This window comes from Epinephelus lanceolatus, chromosome 5 (assembly GCF_041903045.1).
Source record: "Epinephelus lanceolatus isolate andai-2023 chromosome 5, ASM4190304v1, whole genome shotgun sequence".
NCBI classification, from domain to species: domain Eukaryota; kingdom Metazoa; phylum Chordata; class Actinopteri; order Perciformes; family Serranidae; genus Epinephelus; species Epinephelus lanceolatus.
In genome coordinates, this window is record NC_135738.1 from 35337784 (window position 1) to 35355873 (window position 18090).

Below are 18090 nucleotides of genomic sequence, written 5' to 3' on the forward strand. Positions count from 1 at the left end.
ATGTGATATTTCAGATGTTTGTTTTTTTTTTAAAGTGGGGTTGTTTGTGGTACTTATCCATAGACAGTATTGTACAAACAATAGATGTCAGTCGGCAAGCCCACAGTAGTAGATGTAGGCTGGAGTCCTGCTATGGAGGAGTCTGCAACAAAACATATTTTAACCACCTTAAAAAAAACATCCCACATAAAAAAAAAAAAAAACATTGTCAGTTTAAGTGTATTCTATATCGAAAGTATTTTCACTGCTTTACCTTAATGTCAGACAGTGATTTAACATCACTGAACACAGAAGCTGCTTGTGTACCAGTTCCTCAATCACTTTGTTTGTGTCATTATGTGGCTTTGGCATTTAAAAGGATTAATTTGGATTCACCAATGTCACACAATAACACTAACTAACTGATTGAAGCAGCTGCAGACCAGCAGCTCCCATGATCAGCAAGCTAAAATTACTGTTTGGCTTTGATGAGAGCATAGATGGGGAACTCTAGCCGTTAACCTTCCTTATAGAACAGGCTGTCTGGCAGAAAGGTAAAGTGGTAAAAAATAATAATAATAATAATAATAAATACTCTAAATAAAACTTTCCATATCGGACACCAGCCTGCTTCTCCAAAGTGGGGACGAGCCAACTGACATCTACTGTACACAATACGCTGTCTATGGATAAGTACCTCATACAACCCCACTTCAAAAAAACATTAACTGTCCCTTTAATATACATTTATTTGCACAGGCATCACAACCAAAGCAGATATCAAAACTTCAACTGTAATGAAGAATGTCAGGAAAGATCTGATAATAATTAGATTATGTAACACAATATGAGTAAAAATCCAGTACAAGGACCAAGTGGACTTTGTGAGATACTGGAGGCAACCTTGTGTCAACAATGTCTTTTTTAAAATAGTCCACAAAGTCTCATTTCTTTAATCGCCCCTGCATGTTCACAGGTCGGAACCAAGGTGCACAGTTTGTGTTCTACCGGACGGGACTCAGTCGCGCACAAATGTTCGCTGTTTCCTTGGTAACAACATTACGCTCACTATTTACCATACACGTCAACGACTTGTTGAAGCAACATGGACATCCAGGAACGAAGTAAGTAAATTAAATGTATTTAGATAACATTAATGCGGCTTAAAGAATGTGTTGAGTGAAACTTTAAATTCGAAATATGCGAATTATCGCTAACAAACTCTAGCAGCTCATGTAGTGCTGACTACATGTGTTTAGCTAACGTTAGCTAACCTTTACTTAGCCAGCTAACTATATCGTTCAGCAACGACCAAAACTAGTTAGACCTGACAAACAGATTCGTGATTGAACGAATTATTGTTTGTTGTAAAATAGTAGCATTTGCGAGTTAACCTAGCTGTTCTGTGTGATGCTAGCTAACAGCTTTGATTTCACTAAAGCATGAGAGTTCAGATGTTGTCTCCCCTCCTCCTCCAGCTGACCTGAACTGTGGAGACAGCATCGTAGAAATGGTTGACATGGACGACGAAAACGTTGCTATTTCCAGGTGGGGTGTCAAAGTCAAGTCACAAGTCTTGAAGACAGTGTTTGAACGTTGTCAATTTGGAGCTGTGTAAATAACGTTGTGATTTTGTGAGACCAAGTGCTCTAAGTTTAATGCAAAAGGCCAAATAATTAAATTTTACAGCTCCGTCGTCATGGCAGGCTCGTCTGTTCCTGTCTTTAGTATCTTTTCTTCTCTTCTGGGGGTTACTAGGTCAAGACTTGAGTATTTTCAAGGCTCAAGACAAGTCTGAAGTCAGTGTCACAGTCAAGTCTCAAGTTCTCATTTTTTAAAGTCACGCCTACAGCTGGAGAAAGCAGAGTTAATATACTGCATATAAAGTGATATGATCTTCATCTCTTGTTATTCTCCTTCCAGTTCCTCAGCTGCAGACGCTGCTTTTGATGCTCTTATTGGCTGCATAGAGGACATCATCATGGGTAGGATTTGTGATGCATCCATCCTAGTCAGTCTTTTCTAATAAGTGTTTAACCTATTAATGACAAGATATGTGATGTTCTATGATGTTTTTTTTCTTGTAGAGGAGGACTTCCAGCAGCTTCAGCAGAGTTTTATGGAGAAACACTACCTGGAGTTTGAGGACTCTGACGAGAACAAGCTGAGCTACACACCCATCTTCAATGAATATGTCCGTTTCTGAGTCAAATACACAGCTACCTGCAGAAATATGAGTTATATCAACTTGTCTAATTTCAACCTACAGCTCTATCAAAGAAATTGGCTTTTGACCGAACATCTATAGCAGTCAGGGAGGCAAACTAAGACCAAATTAATGATAACACTCATGGCTGTTGTGTAGGTTGACCTGCTGGAGAAACAACTGGAGCAGCAGCTGAGGGAAAGGATCACTGGCTTCAACATGACCACTTTCACAGAGCTGCTCATGTAAGACGTGACATCGCAACTTTCCCCTGAGGCCATCTTACTCTGCCTGTTTTCCTCTTACAACAGCTAAACCATTTTAATTCATCTGTGACATGCATGGTGTTACTGAAAGCAACCAGTCAACTCGTACTGTAGTTTGTGTAATGCAGCTGTTGCACCTAAGAAATATTATTTCGCAGCAGGCCACTAGGTGGCATAAAATTATATTGCAAATGTGATAAGGTTCACCTTGTGTTTTTCTTTCATCGGAAGGCAACACAAAGAGGATGTGCCAGGTGACATCTTTGACATGCTGCTAACGTTCACTGACTTCATGGCCTTTAAAGAGATGTTTCTGGAATACAGAGCGGTGAGTTGTCAGCCAATATGGAGAACATCTTTCCTCCTCTTTTCATTAAAAACCTCAACGAGAGATTTTTTTTAATTCATCACATTAGGATTTCTCTATTTCTACAACCCCAGTTCTAAAAAAAAAAGTTTGGACACTGAGTAAAACTTCAATAAAATCTGAATACAATTATTTGCAATTCATTTTTAACACATATTCAATATACTACAGTATAAAGACATATTCACTGTTCAAACTAATAAATGAAGTGTATATTTTTGAAAACATACACTCAATCTGAATTTGATGCCTTCAACACATTACAAAAAAAGTTGTGTCAAGGGCATGATAACCACTGTGTTACATCACCTTTTCTTTAACAGCACTCAGTAAGCATTTGGGAACTGAAGACACTAATTGTCAAAGTTTTGAAGGTGAAATTTCTTTCTCATGATTCAGGCCCAAAGAATCCTCAAGATTTAAAGACTGTGTGGAGAAACGGGCTCAAAATTCCATCTGAGCACTGTGAGAGATTAATTTCTTCATAAAGGAAGTGTTTTGAAGTCAGCATTGCCAACAAAGGCCTCTCCAAGTATTGCATAAATTTCAGTTAACGTGTTCAGTACTTTTTTCCTTTGTCAGTCCTCTTTATTGCACATAATTTTTATGGATTGAAATGTTACAATTTCTGCAGAAGTCTAGTGTTATTGAGGTAAAACCATGTCCTGATGTTGAAATTGGAATTGTATTTTCTGGTAGGTATATTGACAGTTGGTGTCATATTACATCATTAAACAAGTCTGTTTCTTAAAGTCCCAGCCTGCATTCACACGCATTGGAATCTTGACTGATTTCTCTGGAGAAATTGGTAAAAAAAAAAAAAAAAAAAAAACAGTTGTTGGAACTCCTGCTTATAATTCTTTATTTTAATACCAGCTGTATGAATCTGAATTTTTTTTTTAGGAGAAGGAGGGCAGAGATCTGAATTTTCATGGTCTGGTGGTCACACCTCTGATCCCTGCAGGTTCCAAACAACGTGGCGCCACTGAACTGCAGTGACACTCACAAAGTCAAACATTTGAATTGCCTCCTCCTCCTCTGTATGTTTCTCTAACATGTTGTTCGTTGGCCTTCAGACACTTGTTAGCTTCTGGTCAGTGATTTCTTATTTTTTGTGTGTGTGTGTGAGTTTTGTACTCTAAAGGTGAGCTGCTGGTTACACTCCCCATAAATCTACAGTCTCACGCCTAACAGCAATTTCATATATGCATTCCTCTGTGTTTTATGTGGTGAGTGGGATGGTATGTGTGTTTAAGAGGCTGTTTATTGTGTAAGAGTAAAGGTGGAAGGGTTTGGCTTCTTTGTACTCCCCAACTGCTGCACTGGAAATAATAACTACTTGAAAAATTCAGATTTATTTACCTGTAATCTGCAGGTGGGGGGCCTAAGCATGATGTATAGATCATCTTATTTACTTATATTTTTATTAAGTTTGCCTGGTTGGGGAGAGGGAACCTAGTGCTTTTTCACATCATGCTACTAGTTTTTATGTGGAAGGCTTCAACAAGTCCCCCTGTAAGCAGGGGACTCAACTTGATGTGACTGAATGTTTGACTCTGCTCTCTTTGCCTGATATGTCTTTTCATAAGAAAATAATACAACAGAACTAATATGTTTATAAAGTTTTAATTTATTTGGTCAGTTTGAAAACTCATTGGAGTTTTGTGCCTGTGAAAGTGGTTTTTAATGTATTTAGTGACTGTGTGTATGTGTGCGTGCATGTGTGTGTGACTGCAATTAATATTCAGATCTACAGTCTAGTTTTCAGTACCATGTCAAAGTATTTTCTACTTGTCTTAACATGACAGCTGTAATTGTATAAGTATATTCATGTCAGTGGTGAAATTGCGATGATGTGATATTTGTTGGTAAAAGAAATTTTTAAATAAAGAGGTGAAAGCCTCACATTATAATCACCATGTGCTTTATTTGAACAACTGCATGCTCAAGCCCCGGCACTCACCACACTATTTCTCTAGTATTCATGGTTCTTGGTACAAAAAAGACACAGCATATTTCATAAAGGCACATACAACAGGAGTTGAGCACTGTATTGTGAAAGTCAAAGAAATATGTTACAAAGCTCTGTGAGCTTTCACAGAGCAATATTTGAATCATTAAAGAGTCACTAATGTCCTGCAGAAACCCTGTATCTTTATAGCACGTGATTAAAAAAGTCAATTTTTCTATGTGCAGTTTTCAAGTTGTTACCAGTGCGCTGAGTTGGTCTATAGAGAATTAAAGTTTCAACATGAGATATCCAGGAAAGAAAAAAATCTGAATGGATTTCTACAGGACAGATGCAATGCATACAGTCATTCTTCACACCGTCTGCACTGCCGTGTTAGGGTGTTAGAGCAACATCCTAATATGAGCAACAACAACTCTGTAAACAAGAAATACTAAATAAAGAGTTTCAGTAATTATGTATCTTTGTTTTTTACATCATGGTACTACACACTGGAAGAAATGTTTAAATGTTTAATCACAGTTTGGTCAATTTTGTGTTAAGTAAGATTTTGAAAACAGGGCTTTCCCTCAAATTCCAGTTTACACTTCATGGTGCAAATCTGATCTTTACATCAATGACTGACAGGGACTCATGTTGAGAGCTGTGTACAATAATATTGATATTTCGAGGTCATCAAAATTGATCCCACAGTATAAAACATTTCTATATTTTGCTATGTTCTTTAACTATCAAGATTTTGTAGAGCAGCGGACTATGTCATTCAGAATATAATCAAGTAACTATTTACTCTGGAGTTCAAATCGGTTTATTTATTTATTTATTTATTTGCATTGTAAAGTCTTCCTCCATTGTTGGGTGACCTTCCTTTAAAGCAGGGGTGTCCAAACTTTTTTAAATGGGGGCCAGATTAGATAATGTGAAAATACCTGGATCATAGGTCATCATATGGGTTATAAGTAAAAATAAAAAAATAAAACAATACCATACAAATCAGACAAATGCAATTATTTCATCTTTCAGTGGAGAAGAATTTAACTTCCCGCCACTTACTGGTGACTTCACACTTCTTTGCTACAAGGCTGCGTAGTGGCAAAAAATATGGCAAAAAAATTATATCATAACACATAGGTTGAAATTTAATATACTGGGATTTATTTCGATACTGTAAGCAAAGTGGTGTATTGCGATATTTTCTAAATCTAATTTTAAGGAAATCTGTCACAACGAACGCCCCATCATATGCATAAAAACTGAGCGGAGAAAGTTTACTTTTTTAATGCAATCAGAAGAGTAGGATCTGTTTTTACTATCACCTCTGTAACACACTAGCAGTGTGTTTTGACATTGGAGTGGGAGAGTCATGTGACTGAAGACAGATTACAGCACTGCTATCTAGCTGTTCGGCGATTAAAAAGAACACACATAAACTATTCATTAACATTGATACTACAAAACAATGTGTCACAAAACATAAAATTGCAATACTCAAATGTATCCATATTTTCTTACACCTCTACTTTGCTGTGGCCATGTCTGCTACCCAGCAGGAAATGTCTGCTGTTAGGTAACCATTTGTTTGCATGTTCACCATGTGTTCATGAAACGCTCTACTTGCGTATTTCCTACTTGATGAAAGTCTACAAACTGTATGATAGTTCTGCCATCTTGAGGTTAGTGGAAAAAATGCTAAGTGATGTTGCTTGATTAACCAATAATGTGTGGGACCACAGTATATTTTGAACAACAGGCCCGCAGGCCAAGATTGGCCCCCAGTCCAAACTTTGGACATGCCAGCTTTAAGGGGATAGTTTGAGATGTGGGTAAATTAAGTTATCTGCTTTCATGCTAAGGGTTAGATGAGACATGTGACACCACACTCATGTCTGTGTGTTTAATATGAAGCTACAGCTGGCAGCAAGTTAGCACAGGTTAGCACATAGACTGGAAACGGGGAAACAGCCAAGACGGCCAAGTTAGCTGTTTCCCCTTGTGTCCAGTCATCATTCTAAGCTAAGCTAACTATCTGCTGTCAGTAACCTCACATTTATTGTACAGACATGAGAGTGATGTCAATCCATTTAACTTTTGTCAAGAGGGCAGTTCTGGGCGTTTTCCAAAATATTACTGCTTCAAGTGCATAGTAAGGCATCTTGTGTATATTTTTAAAACAACTCGGCGGTGTTATCATGCCAATAACCCATGGTATTACTAAGACTTCGAGGCACGGCTTTATTTGTGTATTGACAATAGTATTAATAACTGTATTATTACAAGAAAGCCTGAAGTTAAGACCTCAGTGCCGTCTAAAAAAGCACTTTAAAGAGATACAGTACATTTTGTGTGGATAATCCAGTGGTGATATATAATTTATTTTCATAACATGAAGGTAAAAGAAGTTTAAAGAGTTTGATTGAAAAGTAATATAATAGAGGATATCTTCTGTCTGAATTAGGTTTCATCTTATTGTTAATACTGGGGTTAAGAAGAGGCCAGGATTTGGGTTACTGGAGTCAGCAGTGATACTCAACTATCACCTGTGTCGATGGCTGACTATCCAAATAACTACAGTATCTTAAACATGAGGAGTCTTTTTCCAGGATCAGCATCACAGGTTTGAGTCCTAGGTCGGCACTGTGTTGGTGGCAGCATTTCCTCCGTCTCCCTTCCAGTCCATATAGGAGAGGTAGGCGCTTCCACCGTACGCCACGGCTGCCACAGCACCAAAGAACTAAAGTGACAGACAGAGAGACAGGGAGGGAGACAAACAGAGACGTTGAGAGGAAGTGAAAAGGGGAGAAGAGACACAATTATACCTGTTTAATGACCTAAGGAAGCAGAGCGGAAATATCTCAAATATTCAAAAGCCAGTATAAAGCAAAAATAATTTACATCTTTATGTATTCACATGTAAAGACCGTTTCAAATTTGACAAGATAAACATTTTAAATGGTTCCCTTTGTACTTTCTGTTGAAATGTTTTGCAGTATATGTAAATGATATCAGCTCACAGGAAGTAAACATGGGCCCAAGCTATACCAAATCACTGCGACGTCACGCTAACAACTACAGTCACTCTCCGCTAGTCAACTAGCAATTGATATGAATTGCGGAGATAACTGTAATAAGCAGCCTTGGTACTTTATGTTGTCATTTTCAGCCGTAACTGTAAAAGACATGTTAATGATGTACAGTTAAACACTGTGGTCCAACCTAACTGATGTTTCTACTGTGCTTATTTTATATATTGTGTTGCTTTGCTAGCGTCTTTGATTAACCAAATTTATTGGTACAGTAGCAAAACAATGTACTGCTGTGGACAGGGGCTGCAGCCAAAATGTATTTTAGCCACCTAAAAACAATTATCAGTTTAAGTGTACGCTGTGTTTGGAATATTTTCACCAGTTTACCTTACACACTAACTGACAGAGGCGAAGTACCTTTGAAATTATTGTTTTTGTCAATGGAGCCTGGTGGCTTCGAGATAACTGTAGTCCCCCAACAGAAAGGGCTGTCTGACAGCAAGCTTAAGTGGTGAAAATACTCTAAATATAGCATACACTTAAACTGATACTGATGTTTTTTAGTTTGACCTTTTTTCAGATGGCTAAAAACTAACCAATTGAAGCAGCATTTGCTCAGCACCCTTTCATGTTCTGTACGTGACACAGAGGGTATCTCTCCAAAAGGTACAATAAACAAACATTGTGATTGGGTCTATAAAGATTCCAGATGCCTGTGATTCAAAAGATTAACAATGTCCTAATTAGCCATTATCCCAATCTCGACTGTGTGCCTCAGAGACAGTAAAACGCAACTGATAAGAGTTTTTGATAGGACAGGGGCCAGGGCTGCATGTGTGTGTCTGTGTGGGTGTGAAATCATTATGTGCTAAATGCTACTGAAGCTGTCAACCAGTATGGACTTTAGCTTGCGGAAGAGACCATAAAACTGCAGCCTCCATTTCCTGACGCCAGGGATCTTTTGTGTTACATTTTTGTCTCACACACACTTTTTTTCCTTGACTGAACATTGGCTCTGCAGAGGGGAGGACCGAGTGGCAGCTGTGGTACAAAAGTAACTTGACTGAAACTCTGTCAGTCATATGACATGCCTCACAGCCATGTGAGCCTTAAGAGAGCCTCACCCTTCATCTTATTCTGCCTCTCTCAAGTCACAGGAGTTTCAGGAGTTTGTACCTGCCACAGCCTGATAAGTACACATGCAATCAGAAACACACCTGCCCAAACAGTGGTGGCAGTGAGAGGGAAGCAGGGAGGGAATAAGTGCAAAATGTTCTCAGTGTTCCAATGCTGATGACTGAAGGAACAGAAGACTGATCAGGCCTAGATTTTTGTCTGTTGACCAAACTATTATTTCTTCTCACAGGGATTTGCCTTTGCAGACACATTATCAGAGGTTGACCTCAAAGTGTTTCTCGCATATTCAAGCAGTTCTTTGTATTTGAGCCAGTGTTAGTGGTGTCAGGCATCTTACAGCGGCAGCTGCCATACGTCCGTAGTAATAGGTGAAGTAGAAGGCGTGCACAGATGCTGCGTTGGCCGTGAAGGCGAATAGATAGAGGCCGGCGGCTGTCGCGTGATACGTCATCACCTAGCAAGAGAGGACAAATATAAGCCACATTTCCTCAGAGCTTCTCCGTTCTGTCCTGATGTGCCCTTTCATGAAATTGTTATACTACCTTTTCTTTTGCGTCTTTCCCACCTACTCTCTCCCCTTGCTAGCTTTTCTACATCTCGCCTTCTCTTCCACTGCTCTAGCCTGCTCATTTCATTACTTTACTATCCTTTCTTGTCAGCCTTTTGTCATTTGACCAAACCTCACGATTCTTGATCCCTGTCAGTAACACTTCAGTCTAATTGCCTGCCTTATTGTTGTACATGAACCATTTATGGATATAGAGAGATTACGTCCCATCAAAATGTGCCTTATTGACCAGTTCACATCTGAATATAACTAATATCAACTGCGCTGGGATACTCAGTGGTGTTAAAATTAGTGTGTTTAAATTAAGTTTCAAGTAGGATGGATTTTTTTATAGTATTTAACTCCTCACAGATAATAGCCAAGAATGTCTTTTTTCAAACTTTAATTGTTGCTTATTTAGTCATTATGTTAAATGTTATAAAGAGTGCTTTAAGTCCAGAAGCTGCTTAATGAAAGCACATTAAATCTAGTTTCTGCATACCCTGTGATAAATAGGGGTATCTCTTTCCCTCATTATAAAGGAGCAAGCTTTAAAGCCTGTGTCTCATGCGAGCAAGACAAGTCTCAAAACTTGTCAGGGTTAAGGTTTTCACTCTTTCCCCTCTCCCCTCTTCCCCCCACTTTTCCCTCTCCCCTCATCCCTTCCTACTGTCAGAGGCCAGGGGATGGAGGTGAGTATTTGCTGGGCGCCGAACAGGATCATGAAGAAGAGGATGGTGGTGAGGATCCACAGAGTGACAGCCACAAACATCACCCAGCCATACACTGGCAACACCGTGTAGGGGGCGCTGGCTATCAGCGCCCACTGGAGCAGCCCAGAAATCTAGCGTGGTGAGAAAGAGAAAACAAGAAACAAGACAGACCATGTAAGAAGAAGATAGCGATGCAGTTAGAAAGCAACTTAAAGGAATACTTCACCCACAAAATGACAACTTGTATATCAATTAGTTATGCTGTGCTACCTTAAATTTGTGAAGAAGACTTTGTTTTTCTCGCATGTCTCCACAGAAGATGGCAAACATTGATTTATTGGTGACCAAACATGCATTTTCACTTAGAAAAAAAAAACAAAAACAAAAAAAAAACCAGTCCAGCTTTGAAAAGTGCATTGATTAGTTTCACTCTCAGTTCAGTTTTAAATAGTAAGGTTTTAGAGAAAATGCATGTGTTTGGGAAGCAATGGGCAAATGACTGGATAAATTAGACTTGGATTATGTTGCACTCTGAGCTGAGTGAAAGTTTGTCAACAGATCTGTTGATACAGTTTTGCTGTTGTTAAACATTGTCAGTAATCAATCAATAAATCAATATGTTCGTCATTTTCTTCCATAAAGGCATGTGAGGAAAACAGTTTTCTTCACAAATTCACTGTAGCACAACAACAAATACAAATGGTCATTTTGGGGGGTGAAGTTTTCCTTTAAAGGTGCTAAAATTAAAAACTTTAACTGTTAAAATATGAAAAGTAGACATTTTAAAACATTGATATATAATTATTCAATAAACTGTGTATGAATGAGACCACACTGGGGAGAACGTGTAGACTCTATCGCACACAGTTGTGTTATTGGTCACTGTAATTATTCCTCCTCTTCACACTGGCGGTGAACTGATTTCTTTGTGTGACTCCAATGTAAGAGACTGGGGAAATCCACAGTCTCAGTGCTCAGGGCTAAAATGATTTGTTAAGTAAACCAAAGTTTATATGAGGCTTCAGTAGTATGAGTCTAAGTGGACATCTTCAAACGCTTGTCTTTTAAACTTGCATAAGTCTATTTTTTGGCCACTTGAGGACAGCACAACAAACTGTAAACACAACACCAACATATTATTACCTTAGTGTGTTGATGTGGTTAACATGTTAGGAAACAGTTTCCTATCAAACATTAGCAAAGTTTGGAGTTTTGTTTCAGCCACCTAATGAAATTAAGTCCAGTATTCACTCTCTTTGGTTCTTTGATATTACACAACTTTATTTGATCAATTTGTTCATTAAAAAAATGTTGATCGATCTGACCACCAATGACTCCACTGAAAGTACACTGCTGAGGAAGTCAAAGCAGATTGAGAAGTTTGAAATATTTCCTGGTTTTTGGTGGGGCTGTATGAACTGTTTTCAGTGTGCCAGCCTCCAACATGCCTGTTAATGTGCAGAATAAACTGTCAAATAATTTAAACACAACATTTGATGTGCACATAAGCACAGGGGGTTCTGTGGTCATTTTACAACGGTCTGATGCTGGTTGCACAAAATTCAACCACAGACCTGCAATGTCTGATTATGGCTTAACAGTGCGCAACATTAGGTAAGAGAATGCGGCTGGAACTGATACCTGCGGCCTTCAGTTGGCTGTAAAGAGGTTCAGCAGTGAAAAGGCCTTCAGTATAGTACTACTAAGTGTCATGACAGACAGCTTTACTCTGCCTCTCTGGTATTAACGCTATGGTTGAAAAAATCAGCATCATCATGTTGTAAAACAAAGTTTAGTTTCTGTCACAACAATTGACAAATGATTAATTGATAAATTAGCATCATGTAGGCTATTATTTATGGAGATGGGTCAGTATGCTGATCAGCTACACTCATTCATCACTGACCATGATTACTAACTTGGCTTTTCATCTTCAAATGCTTTAAAATTTGGCAGCTGAGCTTTTAAAAGAAAATTCCTGGGGATCAAGGAGTAATGACCCGACCTCTGTGGTAAGTAATGTCACAGAAGGTCTACTCATATAATGCAGTGACGTCTCTGATACTAAGACTAACTCCAAACTAAATTAAAAAGTTGGCAACCCTGATACAGAGAATGGCAGATGCTGCTAGCATTCTTACTGAGGCTCTTATTTGTGTACAGTACATATATGTCTGAAATGTGAGTCTAAGACAACAGAAACATCATCCAGACAGAAACCACACAACAAGGCTCCTCTCTTTGCCTCTGTGTCTCTCTGCTTCTGTCCCACAAGAAACAACATGAAAGGACAGTCTATTATGTATGCACAGATCATGTTTCACTTTTTACACACCTGATACACACACACAGTGGACACTCTGAGAGAGCAGATAACCTACACATCCCAACTAAAACTGAAAGATGTCGCCATGATCCACAGCTGTAGGTGATAACTACTGCAGAAAGCAACTTAAATAAAAAATATGTATTCCAACCTATATTAGTTTACCACTAAATGTCAGTTAAGGACAAGACGGTTTCAGGATAAAGGTGAAATGTCAAACCTGTATGATTCGAACTTTTCAACCCTGTCCAAGTTAGACCAGACACTCTAACAACAAGTTCCAGTTTGTATGTATTATGCAGATGTGTTTTATAACACAGAATGCATGGAGAGTATTATCTATTAATATTGCACATCGAGCTGGAAGTTTGAAACAGGAAACCGTCAGTTAAATGTAACACCCACTGCAGGTGAATAAATTCAGTGATGTAGAAAGAAAGGTGTTTGCTTTCGAAACCTTTTCAAGTAACTGCTGTGGGGCAGTACTTCCTTTTTTGCTCCTTTTTTCTTCCCTTTCTATGTTGCCCAAGTGTGCGTGAGGAAAATCATGTTCAAACACACACACACACACACACACACACAGTCTGCAACAAACTGCTTAACAGGGGCTCAGTTAAGTTCTTGATGTTACATAAGGTGACATTTAGCGATTAGGTCAACTGATTTTCATAACAATAATCCTTCTAAGAAGCATCTCTCTCTGTCTTAAATACAGTCACAGTGAAGTAAATACACACACACACACACACACACACACACACACGGGCTTCTGGAAATCCAGCAAAGGTCTCTTCCCTGAGGATCAGGCTGAGAGGCCACAAAAACAAACAAGCCCTTTTAAAGTGTAGCTATAAGAAACTGTCACATCAACACTCACTGAGAGTCAACCAAGTTAAAGAGGTTAAATTCAGACAAAACACATACTCTTAGTTTTCTATTCGTTCAACTACACAACAGTTTCACCTTACTGCTTCTAATCACTGGAGTGAGTTACTGACAATATGTTTCTGTCTTTGCTAAAAAGGGCTTTGATGCTACCAGCAGGCAGAAAAATTCACTTACAAGCTTGACTTAAAACTGACGGGGTACAGTCTTGGATTTGGTAACATCATACATATGACTGTTTCATTTACTAAACCATTATCATATAATTATGAAAATGGTGCCATAATTTTGATATTTATAGCTGAATGTGAAAATTCAAACCAGATCAAACCTTTAGGAAAGGGTCTTCTGTCTCACTCAGACCCAGGCCAAGGGTCTAGGTGAGACAGAGGCAGCCGCCCCAATGAAAAGAGCTCATTCAGACTCTGCGTAAGAGTGTTGAATTTACAGCTCATGGCAACTTAATATGTCATAGTTTCTGGCTTTGGATTGATATCTAGTGTCTGCAACAAAGCTGCACATTCCAATCTGTCATTAGCGTAGTTAGCATGTATCAGCATGGAGGGTTAACTTGGCGTGTTTACTTTATTACATGAACATCATTGTCACTGAGAACATCCCACTAAACCCCCCCCCCCCCCCCCCCCCCCCCCCCGCCCCCCCACCCCCAAACTGTTCAACTTTATATGGAAAAAAGGAACAACAAGTGTTGTGTGCAAATATTTGTATCAAACAACCAAATTGAATTCAACTGACACAATACTGAGTCTGTGACAGTCCTTTTGAAAAATCACTTCAAACAAAAGTCATGTGGTGGTGTATGACTGGTGGGGAAATGCAAAATGCAGGGGAAATGTTGAAACGTTTACCTGCCGCACCTCATAACGTTTACCAGAGTTAGTAAACCTTTTGATTACAACAAGTGCACCACTGCTGACCAATAGCTAACTGGTCCTACCACCACCATGCCATCAAAAGCCAATAACACTTGCAACTCATAAAGCACGGAGGGGTGACAAATGTTTAACAGTCAAATCATATACAGATCAAACATTGCATGTCTGTCCTTGAAGACGGAGCTATACGTTCAGTAATATATGGGATTGTCAGAGAGGTGTGACATGAGGGGACGAGGCCGCCAGGGGACAAAGATCTCCTGCAGCCAGTCACATGTCCTCTGTTTGGACAGATAAGTGCAAACACATCAATGGAGGAGGACATGAACTTGAGCTTAAGCTTGGCACTGTCATCCTGATTGCTGTAGTACTTCATTTAATCTTACATGCAGTATTAGTGCGACCGTAACAGATCTGCTCCACCGACTCTCACAATCAAATTTTATCTATTCAAAAAAACACACACACAAATTCTTATCATTTCATTTTCAGCTCTGTGCCAGTTCCTGACTTGACCAAACATTGAAAGTGACTGGGTGCACACTGCCAAACAAAACAACAGAGGCTTTGACCACTGACAGTCCTGCTTTCTGTTGATAGATAGTCAGTGATATTTATGGTGCACAAACTGAAACTTGTTGACACGCATTCAAATTTCTGTGGCACCAGCAGAAGAGTATAGATATACGAATATCTTTATCTGCGGCTGCTGTAAAGTTGACTTCACTTTGGACAATTTATCACACACTGTGGTTTGCCTTTAACTAATCCTCAATAATGAATATAACAGCTTTTATATTTTGCAAACGTGTCTATTACCGATCCTAGATTGCCTACACTCTATCCATACATGGGGTCTTCAACTTTAATATACTGGTGCTGCCATTATGTGAGAGAAAAACACGACAGGTAAACAGGTTTTTAGCTGGCTAAAAAATCATAATGAACCAGCTTCCTATACTCAAATTAATAGACCATTAAAGGAAAAATCTGGTGATTTTTTTGTCAACAAAAACCATAGAAAGACCAAAACCAACAATTAGGTATTAACTGTATACCAAAAGTCTAACTGATCGTCATATAACCCCATAACTGTCTAAAAACTATTAACAAGACATCAATGAGACACACCAGTGCACTGGATGACATGTTCCCTCATGATGATGAACATGGGCACTGTGGTTTACAACAAATGTGTATCAATCCTCACCTGAAACTAGTCCTCAATAAATGCGCTGTTTTCCCCCTGTTTGAGTAACATTTTCTAAAAACTACAGTGACTAGCTTTTTTTGGAAATTATTTAGCCTTAAAAAAAACAACAACAAAAAGAAAACTATGTATTGATGACCTTTAATTAAGATGTATGTCTTCAGTTGGAAAAAAATGGACCTGTCGCTGAGAGCCACTGACGGGGTAAGGATGTCAGAAAGTAGGCCTATTGGTAAAAGGGCTAACGCATTGTTGGTTTTGGTGTTTTCAATAGATGTCAACAGTAAGAAATGATAACAGAATATCACCAGTGTTATCCTGAATTCTGTAAATGAATCCATGAATGGTTTCAGCCATAATGAAATAGAAGAGGACAGAAAAAGCTTTGCCTACTGAACAGGACAGAACAGAGATAAGTTTGTACTAAAGTTGAATAGATTAAAAACCGAACAGCTCGGCGTCTGTTACATACTATTTCAACCAACATGAGGATGGCCGGGATGCTTCGGATAAAGGAAATGTCCATCCTGTTGGTCATGTTAGCGGTCAGCCCTGAGAGGCTGTTGCCCCCCTGCTGAGAGCTCTGGGAGTTGGGGGAGCTGGTTTCCGTGGTAACCTTGGACGGGAAGTCTGCCATGATCACTCAGCTTATCTGACAATGGCCGTCTCAGAAACAGTCACAACAACACCAAACCCCTTAAATCCAGTCCCAGAAGAAACGCCTGGGATGAGAACTTTCCTCCTCCAATAGTTTTCACTCCTTCAAAAACACCTGGGATTCAGTAACCATTGAACAAATCCACTGGTAGCAGCAGCAATACTAACACTTCAGATCAAAGTTCAGTTATGTCCAAAACACAAATATTAAATAAAACACAAATGCACAAAGTCTTGATAGTTAAACTAAGAAAACAGTCCAAAGAGTTAAAGAGGAGCCCTGCGGTGAAACCTCCAGGCTCAGATATCCAGCAGTCACTCTCTCCACCTGCACTGACAGGTGTCTAATGGTGGTGGTATGTGAGCCTCGACACCTTCCCCTCGCTCTCACTCTGTCTCTCTCCCCCTCTCTCTCTCTCTCTCACACACACACACACACACGCACGCACATGCACATTGAGTGTTTTGTCATCATCTCTCTATGTGCTATCTCCCTCTTTTACCATCTTTATCTGGCCCTGGCACCTCCCATATGGCTCTCAGCGGCATCTCACCAGAGTGACTCATTAACGTATTTGAAGACTGGGAAGAGGTGGAGAGAGAAAGAATAACAACACAAAAAGAAATGGATTCAGTGACCCTCTGTTGGTGTGGATGTTTTTGTATGTGCATACTTGTCCTTGACATGTCTCATGATAAGACACAGGAGTGTACTGCCGCACCGAGTTAAATATATGACACATATATGACCTGTTAGCATGCTGTAAATGTATAACTCAAAAGCAAAATCGTACAAGCAGCAGCTCCAAACTGTCAGTGAGGAAGACTTTTTCTGTGCTGCAGTTTCAGAGTGAAACTGGTTTAGTATTGTATCAACAATGAATAACACACAGCAGAAAATGCTGCTGCAGTGTTCTTTAAGGGTGGAAACTTTTAAGCGCTAATGTTGTTTTAGTTCATTTCAAACACTGACAGTCCAAATATGTCCTTGTAGGCTATGTCATAAAACATTCATCCGGTACATACAACAAACAAAAACACAGCAGCTAGGAGAACTGGTCATTGTTATTTAATAACAACAATATATGATACAGTACATTAAATAAAGCATGACACCATATCTTGTATTTTTGTCTTTTCATACTATAATTAAATAAAATATATACCTAAAAAACAATAACATAAAAATAATGATGAAGTAACATGTGTGGTGGTGACAGTACCTATGACCTGCAGGCTGTCAGCAGACAAGTTTAGTACAGCAGCAGCGACCACCTCAGCGAGCTTTATGCTTGTTTGACGCCGCTTGTGTCTCTGGGTTGCATGCAGGAGCTCATTGAGAAGCAGGAAGATCCTCTGTCCCTCCACACTTACTGGCTTCTTATCAAGAGAGGGAAGCAGGTGCAGGACAGCAGCTTCGACCTGTTTGAAAAGCAAAAGAGAAATATCGAGACTACATTTTTAACTGTAGCACTTAAATGATAAAAATTCTCAAAAAGACCCAGAGCAGACAGAGAGGAAGAGACACAAAAACGTAACAACATTGTCATTCCTTATGTCGCAGGAGTGTCTGAGAAACTCAGGAGGATCTTCAACGAACACCACATCCCTGTGCATTTCAAACCCAGTAACACACTGAGACAAAAACTTGTCCACCCCAAGGACAAAACATCCAGACATAAGCAGAGTAATGTAGTGTATGCAGTTCAGTGCAGCCAGGAATGCACAGATTTATACACTGGGGAGACAAAACAACCACTCCACAAGCGCACGGCACAGCACAGGAGAGCCAGCTCCTCGGGTCAAGACTCGGCTGTCCACTTACATCTACAGGAGAAAGGACACTCCTGCAAGGACAGCAATGTGCACATCTTGGACAGGGAGGAAAGATGGTTTGAACAAGGAGTAA

General features: G+C 39.4%; 2 protein-coding genes across 3 annotated transcripts; one reads left to right on the forward strand and one right to left on the reverse strand.

The window, feature by feature from the left end:
* Positions 1–970: 970 nt before the first annotated feature.
* On the forward strand, positions 971–4734 carry arl2bp (ADP-ribosylation factor-like 2 binding protein). 2 transcript variants are annotated; one of them, XM_033635308.2, is made up of 7 exons: positions 971–1103; positions 1458–1527; positions 1903–1964; positions 2067–2173; positions 2345–2430; positions 2683–2779; positions 3722–4734. In XM_033635308.2, the coding sequence occupies exons 1-7, from the start codon at positions 1085–1087 to the stop codon at positions 3815–3817; spliced, it is 537 nt and encodes a 178-aa protein (XP_033491199.1). In that variant the 5' UTR covers positions 971–1084; the 3' UTR covers positions 3818–4734. The 2 variants fall into 2 exon arrangements, with proteins under 2 accessions (XP_033491199.1, XP_033491200.1); XM_033635309.2 differs by lacking the exon at positions 3722–4734 and adding an exon at positions 3218–3715.
* pllp (plasmolipin) lies at positions 4257–16545 on the reverse strand. Its single transcript, XM_033635307.2, has 4 exons — positions 15997–16545; positions 10165–10338; positions 9285–9401; positions 4257–7518 (listed from the first exon to the last, which is right to left on the reverse strand). The coding sequence occupies exons 1-4, from the start codon at positions 16159–16161 to the stop codon at positions 7411–7413; spliced, it is 564 nt and encodes a 187-aa protein (XP_033491198.1). The 5' UTR covers positions 16162–16545; the 3' UTR covers positions 4257–7410.
* Between the last annotated feature and the right edge of the window lie 1545 nt (positions 16546–18090).

Coding starts and splice junctions, on each gene's coding strand:
- arl2bp (XM_033635308.2), top strand. Junction 1,965..2,066: donor CATAGAGGACATCATCATGG/GTAGGATTTGTG, acceptor TTTTTCTTGTAG/AGGAGGACTTCCAGCAGCTT. Junction 2,431..2,682: donor ACTTTCACAGAGCTGCTCAT/GTAAGACGTGAC, acceptor TTTCATCGGAAG/GCAACACAAAGAGGATGTGC.
- pllp (XM_033635307.2), bottom strand. CDS start 16,161: ATGGCAGACTTCCCGTCCAAGGTTACCACGGAAACCAGCTCCCCCAAC. Junction 9,402..10,164: donor CCATCCCCTGGCCTCTGACA/GTAGGAAGGGAT, acceptor CTCTCTTGCTAG/GTGATGACGTATCACGCGAC. Junction 7,519..9,284: donor GACGTATGGCAGCTGCCGCT/GTAAGATGCCTG, acceptor CTGTCACTTTAG/TTCTTTGGTGCTGTGGCAGC.